Raw genomic sequence first — 12,119 nt, forward strand, 5'->3', positions numbered from 1 at the left:
CGCTAATGGCCAGCCAGGCCCCTACCTGCCGCCTCGCCGCCAACTCCGGCCGTCTGCTCTGGAGCAACTCCGTGCCTCCATGTCACAGGGGGTCTGCACACGCGAGCACACACACACACACACACACACACACACACACACACACAGATGAATACAAAAATACTCCTCCAACCGACGACTCGTCACTTCAGGGTACTTTGATCGTTCCGCCGCTATTGGCGATATATGGCTATACATCGGGAGCGTTCGATAAGTAATGCAACACCTTTTTTTCCGGCGAGTTTCAGTTTAAAAAAAGGCAGAATTGGTTGTAAGATGTGGCGGAATATTCCCGCTTCAGCCCCAATGGTTTCATGAAGTTGACGTGGGTGAGGATGCTATAAGTAGCCTGCTAAATGGCGTCTGCAATGCAGGTGCGTTCCACCCAGAGACTTGTCACTGAGTTTCTTTCATCGGAAAACCAGAGCACAGCAGATATTCATAGGCCCTTTCAGATAGTCTGGCAGTGAACAAAAGCACGTTGAGTCGTTGTAGCGCGCTGGCCGGCCGCACACTGCTGACTCCTGCACTGCTCGAACGTGTGGACACTCTCATTCGAGGTGATCCACGGATCACTATCAAATACCTCGGTTCATTAATTCGAACCGGAAACAAAACAGCAAGCTATGAAATGAGCCATATCACCTCTCTTCCGAAGAAGTAGTTCACAGTCGCACCCTCTGTCCAGTAAACTCTTGGCTATGGTTTCTTGGGAGTCTGAAAGGGTTTTTCTTTTTGATATCGTCCCTCATGGTACAACAATCACTTCTCAAGTCTATTGTGCTATCCTCAGGAAATCTGCAAATTGAAGAAACGACTTCAGCCTCTTGGTCGCCACAAAAATGCAAACGAACTTTTCCTATTCCATGACAACGCTAGGCCTCACAGAAGTCTGCATGACCGAGAAGAGCTCACAAAACTTCATTAAACTATACCTCCTCATCAACTCTACAGCCTGGATCTCGCACTTTCCGATTTCCATCTGTTTGGCCCAATGGAAGATGCACTCCGCGTTGACGATGGGGAGGTTACTGATGGACCGAGACGTTGCCTCAGACGTAGCAATATAGAGTGGTCTCATACCGGCATACAGACCCTTCCAGTAATGCCTCGCTTTGAACGGGGATTATGACCAAAAATGGGGTCTTATACCAAAAGAATGGGGAATAATATGGGGTGTTGGGATCCTAAATAAAACCAATCTGATTTTACAAAAAAAAATGTGTTGGATGACTTATTAAACGCGGCTCGTTTATTAAGTAATACGAGCTTCATGACTGCAGGGAAGGGAAGCTACTCGTAAAACAGAGCACGTCATTTTCAACAGAGATAAATATTTAGACATAAAAGTACAGTAATATATGGTAAAGTCGGTGAGCATTGCAGCCAAGATAGGACTCTACAGTACAGTTTTGAGGCCAGAATATTTATATACTACTGGCCATTAAAATTACTACACCAAGAAGAATTGCAGATGATAAGCGGGTATTCATTGAACAAATACATTGTACTAGAACTGACATGTGATTACATTTTCAAGCAATTTCGGCGCATAGATGCGGAGAAATCAGTACCCAGAACAACCACCTCGGGCCGCAATAACGGCGTTGATACGCCTGGGCATTGAGTCAAACAGAGCCAGGGTGTACAGGTACAGTTGCCCATACAGCTTCCAACACGATACCTCAGTTCACCAAGAGTAGTCATTGGCGTATTGTGACGAACCAGCTGCTCGGCCACCATTGACCAGACGTTTTCAGTTGGTGAGAGATCTGGAGAATGTGCTGGCCAGGGCAGCAGTCGAACATTTTCTGTATTCAGAAACGCCCGTACAGGACCTGCAACATGCGGTCGCACATTATCCTGCTAAAATGTAGAGTTTCGCAGGGATCGAATGAGGGTAGAGCCACGGGTCGTAACACATCTGAAATGTAACGAGTACTGTTCAAAGTGCCGTCAATGCGAACAAGAGGTGACCGAGACGAGTAACCAATGGCACCCCATACCATCACGCCGGGTGATACGCCAGTATGGCGATGACGAATACACGCTTCCAATGTGCGTTCACTGCGATGTCGCCAAACACGGATGCGACCATCATGATGCTGTGAACAACCTCGATTCATCCGAAAAAATGACGTTTTGCCATTCGTGCACCCAGGTTCGTCGGTGGGTACACCATCGCAGGTGCTCCTGTCTGTCAAGGGTAACCGCAGCCATGGTCTCCGAGCTGATAGTCCATGCTGCTACAAACGTCGTCGAAGTGTTGGTGCAGATGGTTGTTGTCTTGCAAACGTCCCCATCTGTTGACTCAGGGATCGAGACGTGGCTGGACGATCCGCTACAGCCTTGCGGATAAGGTGCCTGTCATCTCGACTGCAAGTGGTACGAGGCCGCTGGGATCCAGCACGGCGTTCCTTATTACTCTCCTGAACCCACAGATTCCATATTCTGCTAACAGTCATTGCATCTCGACCAACGCGAGCAGCAATGTCGCGATACGATAAACCGCAATCGCGATAGGCTACAATCAAAGTCGGAAACGTAATGCTACGCATTTCTCCTCCTTACACGAGGCATCACAACAACGTTTCACCAGGAAACGCCGGTCAACTGGCGTTTGTGTATGAGAAATCGGTTGGAAACTTTCCTCATGTCAGCACGTTGTAGATGTCGCCACCGGAGCCAACCTGGTGTGAATGCTCTGAAAAGCTAATCATTTGCATATCACACTTCTTCCTGTCGGTTAAAATTCGCGTCTGTAGCACGTCATCTTTGTGGTGTACCAATTTTAATGGCCAGTAGTGTATGTTTCGGAGATTTGAATTATTAATAGACCGGGGGGGGGGGGGGTATGTTTATTAAAACCTTCGAATTTTCTAGTGACTGGCTGTTTACTATTTCCAGAATGAGATTTTCACTCTGCAGCGGAGTGTGCGCTGATATGAAACTTCCTGGCAGATCAAAACTGTGTGCCCGACCGAGACTCGAACTCGGGACCTTTGCCTTTCGCGGGCAAGTGCTCTACCATCTGAGCTACCGAAGCACGACTCACGCCCGGTACTCACAGCTTTACTTCTGCCAGTATTACTATTTCTACAAGAAGCTTTTTGCTATTTGTTTTATGTCTTCTACCTTGAGAATTTCAAAGAATGTATTCCAGTCGACCCTGTCAAATGGTTTGTCTAAATTTACAAGTGCAGTAAATGTAGGTCTGACCTCCTTCAGTCTATTGTCTAAGGTAAGTCGTAGAGCTATAGGAACTCTAATGTGATCTGCAGTTTCGACTCACTCATGCGGCTGCTGACCGATTAAATCACTTGCGCGGCAGGCAGACCTGTGGCGTGTCGTTCGAAGCAGATATCGTTAGGCGGGGCAGTGCACAGTGTAGCAAAGCGTGAGTGGGGCCCATTGTGTTTTGCTGGCGGCGGGCACTTGTCTCGGGGGACCGTTACTCGCTACAGCCCGAGGCGGCTTGTTTCCTCGCCCTGAGAGCCCACCAGCTCACCAGCTGCCTCCTCTGTGCCAGTGAGGGCCCTCACCGCCGCCAGACAAGCACCGCGCCCGGAGCTGCTCCAGGAGGGCAGAAGTGGGACGTGACGCGATGCGGGCTACCATCTTACGACCTCCCGCCTCACACCACCTCCGCGATTTTTACCTGCTCAGCACACTAACTCAGCGATGTGCCCATAACGGCGTCCTGCAAACCACGCCCCGTGAAATTTGCGCCTCGAAAATGTCGAGGAAAGATGCATTAACTCTTCCTGTTCGAGCTCCACAACCTGCACCCCCCCCCCCCCCCCAGATAGAACAGACTAGGGGTGTACAGGGTGGTCAGAAACAGTATGACAACTTCTAAGGGCGTTGCAGCTTTGATTTTGCTAATAAGTAATTCTTAAGAAAGAAATCTGACGCGTTGCGCCGTTTCAGAGTTAATCACCATTAAAGTTAGCCCGTCGAGCCGTTGCGCGCGAAAATTCGTTTGGCCTCCAGAGACGGTGTCGCCGAACTTGTTCTTCGTTCGGTTTCCTAAAACCGAACAAGAGAGCGGTACGAAAATTGGTCATGAGATGGCACTAACTCCAGCCAAAGGCTGAGCAGTGCTGTGTGCTTTCATCAACGCTAAGAGAATATCTGACAATGATTATTGTACCTGGAGAGCCATTTTTTCAGTCCTTGCGATTATTGGCTTTGGGTTACCTGAAGTCGCAAGTGTATCGTGATCGACCAACATCTCGAGGGATGCAACTCCGGAAAAGCTTTACAGTGCTGTTCACAACATTATTCCTCGACGACAGCTATTGTTCAGGAATGATGGTCGACATATTGAGCATTTCCTGTAAAGAACATAATCTTTGCTTTGTCTTACTTTGTTATGCTAATTATTACTATGCTGGTCAGAGGAAGTGCCATCTGTCGGACATTGTTTGAACTTTTGTTCTAATAAAATCCTATGGCATTCCAAGCATGTGTGTCAATTTGTACCTCTCTGTCTGCATTATTCCGTGATTAATTCAGTTTTCAAATTTTCACTGACTTTCTGATCACCCGGTGTATTGATAGAGCCAGTCAAGCACTTCTGACGATAAACACTGTCCTAGGGAATACACGTCGAAGCACTGTTCAATAGAAACTCTATCTCGTAGCACTGTTCAAAGACAAAGTTCATCGATATATGCAAGGACTTGCAGATCAACTTGAAGAGTCTAACTGGTTGTCTGTAACTCTGTTGTCGCCGGACGCGGTACTCTCCTCGCTGCTGGCTGTGGACTAGGCGCTGACTAGAACGTAGCCTGGCGCAGAACCGACATCTCGTGTCTGTGTGTCGGACAAATTCTCGACAGGCCGCCGATGGTGACGCGGACAAATGCTGTAGGCGTGTGTTACTACTTCCTTCGCACTGGTGTGGCCAGCGATGCTCCGACAGCAAGGACCATCTTCACGGTGTCGACAGTACTCGCCAGTGCTACGTCTATTCACTACACAACACAAAGGACGATATCTCCTGAACGAAGTGTGTACCGCTTTAGGGTGTGATCCCTGGCACATTAAATTAAATCATCATTCAGTCTATTCCCGAAAGAAGCCCCATCCGAGAGAGATACCTGACACTTTAAGCTACGTCACCACCCAGTCCTTTCTCCGATTCCAGTGCTTTCCAAGGATGATACTATAACAACCCCCTGCTACCCGGGATTTGCGAAATTACGAGTTGACAATGATCGTAAATTATGAATTTTGACCCGCGTCGGGATAAGGCATTCGAATCCGAAGTAAATAATGATTATTCCGCGAGAAACAGGAGACGTTATAACTTGATCGTTATTGAATGAGTAATTTCATTCAATAACGATCGGTAAATGAAATAATGGAAATAATTTGGAAATAAATTTTGCCAGTGGAAATTTTGCCGAAGGAAATGATTAAGTTGTAAGAACAATTCAAAAATCGGTCGCCAGCTCAACAGATGAGCGACAGAACTGTTAAGTACGTGAATAATTGTGTCAAAAATAAAGTTTACCTGTTTGTAGGGTAGCAAGTGGAACGGGAACTTTTACGTAAGTGCTGTGCCAAGCTCAGTTGTCATATAAAACAATGTCATGACAATCTAACTACACTTATTTTGTTCATAATTTGTCAGCTAAGTGCAATGATGACAACACAGATAATTATCTATCGAGATTTTGAATAATGGACTGTCATTCTGTCTTTAAAATTAGGCACTTTGCACAGTTTAATCTACTGATAATGAAACATATTGCCAATAATTGATTAACTATGTTGTGAATGATAATAAGTCATTAATTGGTGGAATGTCAGGTGGAATAAGCTTTATAGTTTCATGAAATATCCTTGAATTAACTTCAGCTGAATATGCATTGAAATAAATCTTAATAATCAAATTTATTACTTCAGTCTATTATTAAGTTACTACGGTTGGCGTAAGCTTATTTAGTGCAACAATTAACTACCATAACCAGTCTGAAATTTACTCTTCACCGACTATGCAAATAATTTGATTATTAACATATTTTATCTTGAAAATGGCGTGACATACTCGGTTCAATAAGGTAAGGATCGGAAGGAACCTACTTGGTGTTATTGTTGGGCGGAATGTACCTGCAACACTTCGATTATAAGGTGCTTGTTATTAATTGTTCAACTTCAGAGAAAAGCACAGTCACTGGCAAGCCTTCTACAATTTTATCCTACGAAAATTACGTAGATCTTACTTCCCTCGTTGTCGGCGGATCGACGGAAGTCCACGGCAGCGACACAATGTGGCATCGAGCTTTTACTGTTGCGACTTGGGCCCACAGTGCGCTTCACATTTAATTCCTCGTTTCTTCAGCATTATGCCCATTAATCCATAATAACTTGCCCGGCCATGCTTCCAGATATGCCGACCATTACTTTCCCGTCGTACTTACATCCACACACTAGCCGTTATATGTCACACATCTAGGACTAGCAGCACTCGACTGTACTTCTTACTCCGAGCACGGCCTTACTGCGACTACTACCCGCTGGCGCGCTCCCGCGCCCAGAGGCACGATAAAACTATCTCTCTGACTTCAACGTTAACAAAATATGCCCTGACTTGCCAGTGTTAAATGATACATAATTTAAACATAGTATTTACAATACATATTTACACTAGACAATACATCGTATACAAACAGTTTCATGTGTTAAGTAAGCGAAAAAATTCATAGCAAGGACTGACCCCCTCAATCAAAGTCCACTGCGGTGACCAGTTTTAGTGTCAGAGACTTTCGGGTCAGAGACCTTGCATCTTTCAATTCGTTCTGCGATGCCGATCTACGATACAGCTATGCCCTTGTCAGTTTAGACATAAGCCACGATTAGGCGATTGTGAAAGAGTGTAACCAGTCGTCCGCGTGTGTGTGTTGCAGTGCTGGAGACCCCGGGCCGGCGGCTGGAGGCTCCAGAGGCGGTGTGCGCGCAGCAGGAGGCGCAGCAGCGCGCGCTGGGCCGCTACACCGCTCTCGCCAGGCCGCAGCAGCCCTTCCGGCTGGGGAAGCTACTGCTACTGCTGCCCGCCGTCCGCCAGGTGGCGCCCGACACCATCGAGGAGCTTTTCTTCCGCTCCACCATCGGCAACATCCCCATCCACCGCATCATCTGCGACATGTACCGCACCGGCGCCGAACCCGCCGCTCCACCCACTCTGCCCTCTACCTCTCCGGAGCTCTGACGTCAGTCGCCGCAGTGGGGAATCCCGTACCACTTGCAGCAACGCCACCACGGCGCTAGAGGCTAGCATCTCGCCTCCATCCCGAGACTGTAAATGTATCGGTCCTGCGGACCACAACGATACTACAAGACCTGCTTCGTTGCTAAACAGACCCTGGTGCACTTTACCACCGCTACTCGGTATCACGTGTGAGGAAACTTTCCTCGTGCGGCCATCAGACTACTGATGTTACACTGTAATCGCAGCTCCAAGAAAGCATTAGTCCAACAGTATATTTCTGAAGATAGTGCCTTCCAAGAACAACTTAATGAAAAAAATTTGTCTTTACATCTTATACTACTACAAAGAAAAACTCATACCGTCCGATTAACGCTCTCCTTCAGACAGAGTGAGACGCCTAAATTGTTCGCACCAAGTAAATTTTGACTCGTTAAATTTGACGACGACATGTCATTTGGACAGGTCAGATATTTTGTAACATTTCAACTTGCACCTGAAAATGGCTGTAAAGCCGATGTCATGGTTGTGTGAAATAAATGAACTGCAATTTACAATCAAATGGCGGAAATTTCTTTCAAAAAATGCTCTTTAAAGATTGCGATTTCTCTCCGTCCAGAGCGGCGTAAAACCAGCCTGCTTGTTATGTGCTGCATGTTTCGTCCGTTGTGCATTATCTGGCTTCTAAGGTGGTGGAAATCCTTAACTCTGTCTGGTTTGTGGTCCCCAGTTTTGATGTTAGGTTGGTTGCTAATCTAATTTTTGCTACTCGTTACCGCTTTCGTCTTTCTTCCATTTAGCCAGCACAGTGGCCGAGCGGTTCTAGGCGCTACAGTCTGGAACCGCGCGACCGCTACGGTCGCAGGTTCGAATCCTGCCTCGGGCATGGATGTGCGTGATGTCCTTAGGTTGGTTAGGTTTAAGTAGTTCTAACTTCTAGGGGACTGGTGACCTCAGAAGTTAAGTCTCATAGTGCTCAGAGCCATATGAACCATTTTTTTCTTCGATTTACTCTCAATCTTTATTCTGTACTCTTAAGACTGTTAGTTCCAGCCATCACGCCCTGTAATTATTCTTCACTTTCACTGATGATAGTTATGTCATTAACGAATGTTATCTTTGATATCCTTTCAGTATGAATGTAAGTCCCACACTGGAAGCTGTTTTTTTTTTTTTTGTGTCATTGCTTCTTCGATGTATCGAACAATAGGAATGAAAGACGATACCCCTGTCTTACATCCTTTTTAATGTGACCACTTCGCTCTTGGTCTTCCTCTTTTATTACTCCCTCTTGGTTCTTGCAGCCTTACACTGTAAAATTGTAGACACTTCCTAAAATGACCTTCAGACTCAAATCCAAACGCCAAAGTAAAAGAAACATACCCGTTCAACCCTCCAGACTTAATTTCCTTGTGATTTTCCTAAATCGCTTGAGACGACCTCTAGAATGGTTCCTTTGAAAGGCCGCGGCCGATTTCTACATATGTATGTATATGACTACTTTGCATTTCATACTTTAGTGCCTGGCATAGGATTCACCGAAACACGTCTCACTGTATTTCTCTACCGCTCCACTCTCAAACATCATGTGGAGAAAACTAACACTTCAGTCTTTGCGTGTGAGCTCTGACTTCTCTTACTACGACGATGATTTCTTCCCGTTTATGTGGACGTCAACAAAATAATTTCTCATCCGAAGGATAAAATTCTAGATTGAAATTCCGTGAAAAAATCTCATGGCAACGAGAAACGCCTTTGTTTTAACTAATGGCAGTCCACATCAGTGACATTTTATACATCTACATCTACATCCATAGGTAAATCGATATTCCGCAATCCACTGTAGGATGCTGGCACAGGATACACTTTACCACTGCTTGTCATTCTCCTTCCTGTTCCACTCGAAAACAGAGCGAGGGAAAAACGACTGTCTGTACGCCTCCGTATGAATCCTAATTGCCCATATCTCCGTGTACTGGCGGCAATCAGTTTCATAAGCCGGTTCTCCTGATTTTCTCAATAGCGTTTCCCGAAAAGAACGTCACCTTCCCTCCGAGGATTCCCATTTTAATTCCCGAAGCATCTCCGTAATATTTGTGTGTGGTTCGAACCCTCTGCTAACAAATCTAGCAGCCCGCCTCTGAACTGCTTGGAAGTCTCCCTTCAATGCGACCTGGTACGGGTCCCAAACACTCAACCAGAACTCAAGAATAGGTCGCACCAGCGTCCTATTTGCGGTTTCCTTTACAGATTAACTACACTTTCCTAAAACTCTCCCAAAAAAAAAAAAAAAACGTAGTTGACCATTTGCGTCCCTATCACAGTTTTCACATGTTCGTTCCACTTCTTATCGCTTTGCAACGTTACGATCAGATATTTAACCGACTTGACTGTGTCAAGCAGGACACTGGTAATACCGAATCCCAACATTACAGATTTTTTCTTCCTATTCATCCACCTTAACTTATATTTTCCCGCATTTAGAGCTAGCTGCCATTCACCACACCAACCGGAAATTTTATGTAAGTCGTCTTGTATCTTCATACAGTCACTCAACTTTGACACCTTACCCTACACCAAGGCATCATCAGCAAATGAGCGCAGATTGCTGCCAACCCCGTCCGCCAAATCATTTATGTATATGATCTGGAAAACAACAGCGGTCCTGTCCCACTTCCCTGGGGCACTCCCAGTGGTACCAGAGGACAACATACTGGGTTCTATTATTTAGGAAGTCTTAGGGCCACTCACATATCTGTGAACTTATTCCATATGCTCGTACCTTCTTTAACAGCTTGTAATGGGGTATCGTGTCAAATGTTTTTCGAAATCTAGAAATATGAAATCTACCTGTTCCCCTTCATCCATAGTTCTGAGTGTATCACATGAGAAAAGGACAAGCTGAGTTGTGCACGAGCGATTTTTTCTAAAACCATGCTGATTCGTGGACATAAACTTCTTAGTCTCAAAAGAGTTTATTGTATTCGAAATGAGAATATGTTCAAAGATTCTGCAGCAATCAGAAGTTAGGGATATTGGTATGTAATTTTGCGGGTCCGTCCTTTTACCTTTCTTATGTACTGGAGTCACCTGCCCTTCTTTTCCCGTGGCTTGGGACTTTATGCTGGGGGAGAGATTCACAATAAATGCAAGTTACGTAAGGGGCCAGTGCCGTAGAATACCCTTGGTAAAATCGAACTGGGAACTGGAGATTTATTTGTTTTCAAATCTTTTCTTCCCTATATCGCGATAACACAAAACTTACTGCACTTCTTTGCACTTCTTCGATGTCCTCCGTCAGTCCTAGATAGTCGCACGTAAATGTTCTAGGCCTGTTGAATCGTCTGGGTGTTATGCCAATAAAACTCAGTCTTTGGTTCGTCTTCCCTACATCATCACGTAAACATCATCGTTCCAGTTGAAATTAATTGTAACTGTTATCCTTAGGTATTTGGTTCAATTGACAGCCGTTAGATGTCTCTTTTTAGTACTCTCGTAGATGGTTTTTCATTATTTAGGGTCAATTGTCACTTTAATTTCGGTTTTTATATTTCTGGCTGAATAAATTTGGTCTATGAAAAATAAATTTATTTGCTTCCCAACATACAGATATTTTGTCTGAATCGCTTCTTTCCCTCTTCCACCACGTACTAATGGCCTTGTCGGCAACGGGACTTTGAAACCTAATCTTCCTTCCTTTCTGAGTGGCGTAAACTTCACGTAGCACTTGCCATAATTTCTATGGACAGTGACGTAATGGTGGCGCGTCACTCGACGGCCGCTATGACAGCACACAAAAACTCACATTCAGTTTATTTGACTCCCGATGGGCCACTGAGGACCGACCGGGCGCCATGTCATCCTCTGAAATATCACTCGAATGAGCTGTGGAGTTGCCAGCACACTGCTCATCCCGCCGTTGCAACTTCCCACACTTCCCGCTACTGTTCGCTTCAGTAGCTCCTCAATTGAAATCACGAGCATGAGTGCATATTGTTCCAATCCTCCCACCGAGGAAAAATTAGAAAATTTCTGGCATTACAGGGAATTGAACCTGGGTCCTACGCATAGAAGTCAGACACACCACCCACTTAGCTAAAGGAGTGAACGAATTTGTCTCATACAGTAATAATAATAACTTTAATACTGCTGTCTGTACCGCAGTGATAAATGAAGCTGCGAAAGCGTTTTGGTCTTTGTTTCTAGACTCCCTCGTCAGTATTCGTACCGATAGAAATAAATTAGAAAATATTTCAAACGAGTCAAGAGTTATTTGAGGCGAAAAATTTAGGCCACTCAAACTTGTATGTGCAAGCTAATGGAGAGATCAAATGGTGCTAAATTTAATTTTGAATTTCAGTTCCACGATTGAGCCGTCACTTTTTTCGCTGCTGTGCCACGTTTACCATTGAGAAATAGGCCATAGAGGATTCTGTTGCCTTATGTTTGACACTGGTAGTGTGAGTTATTTCTACCGCTAACAATAAATAGTAAAGGGTGGATTTGACTTGAGTTAAAGTGAAAAAGATTCACATTTTCGGACAGTTATGAGTAGCAGGTGATCTTAAAACACCTAAGTGTTCCTCCAAGCACAATTACACTTTCGTTTTGTCAGCATGCATGGAGTGTACACTGATAGTTCACTTTGATCTCCTGCATAGTATCCCATGTTCTGAGAAAAGTTTGCGAGTTAGTAGTATCCAATAACAAATTCGCTTTCGTTCCTCCTTCACACATGAAATGAATGTTTCCAAAACGATCATGTCGCCTTCAAAAGTTTCTTAATGCAGTATTTGTGATAATGAATTTCTACAAAGTTCTGCTATTCCTACAAGTAGCTCGCTAAGAACTCCTTCAACCTCAG

The 12,119-nt window shown here is 45.0% G+C and overlaps 1 protein-coding gene across 1 annotated transcript in view; it reads left to right on the plus strand.

Moving 5' to 3' along the window:
- LOC126336599 (nuclear receptor subfamily 2 group E member 1) overlaps window positions 1–9,536 on the plus strand; it is a 76,982-nt gene extending 67,446 nt beyond the window's left edge. The window contains 1 exon segment of the mRNA XM_050000466.1: window positions 6,957–9,536. Coding sequence (XP_049856423.1) covers window positions 6,957–7,258 — 302 coding nt within the window. The 3' untranslated portion in view covers window positions 7,259–9,536.
- Window positions 9,537–12,119: the final 2,583 nt, after the last annotated feature.

The sequence above is a fragment of the Schistocerca gregaria genome, chromosome 2 (genome assembly GCF_023897955.1).
Source record: "Schistocerca gregaria isolate iqSchGreg1 chromosome 2, iqSchGreg1.2, whole genome shotgun sequence".
Lineage (NCBI taxonomy): Eukaryota > Metazoa > Arthropoda > Insecta > Orthoptera > Acrididae > Schistocerca > Schistocerca gregaria.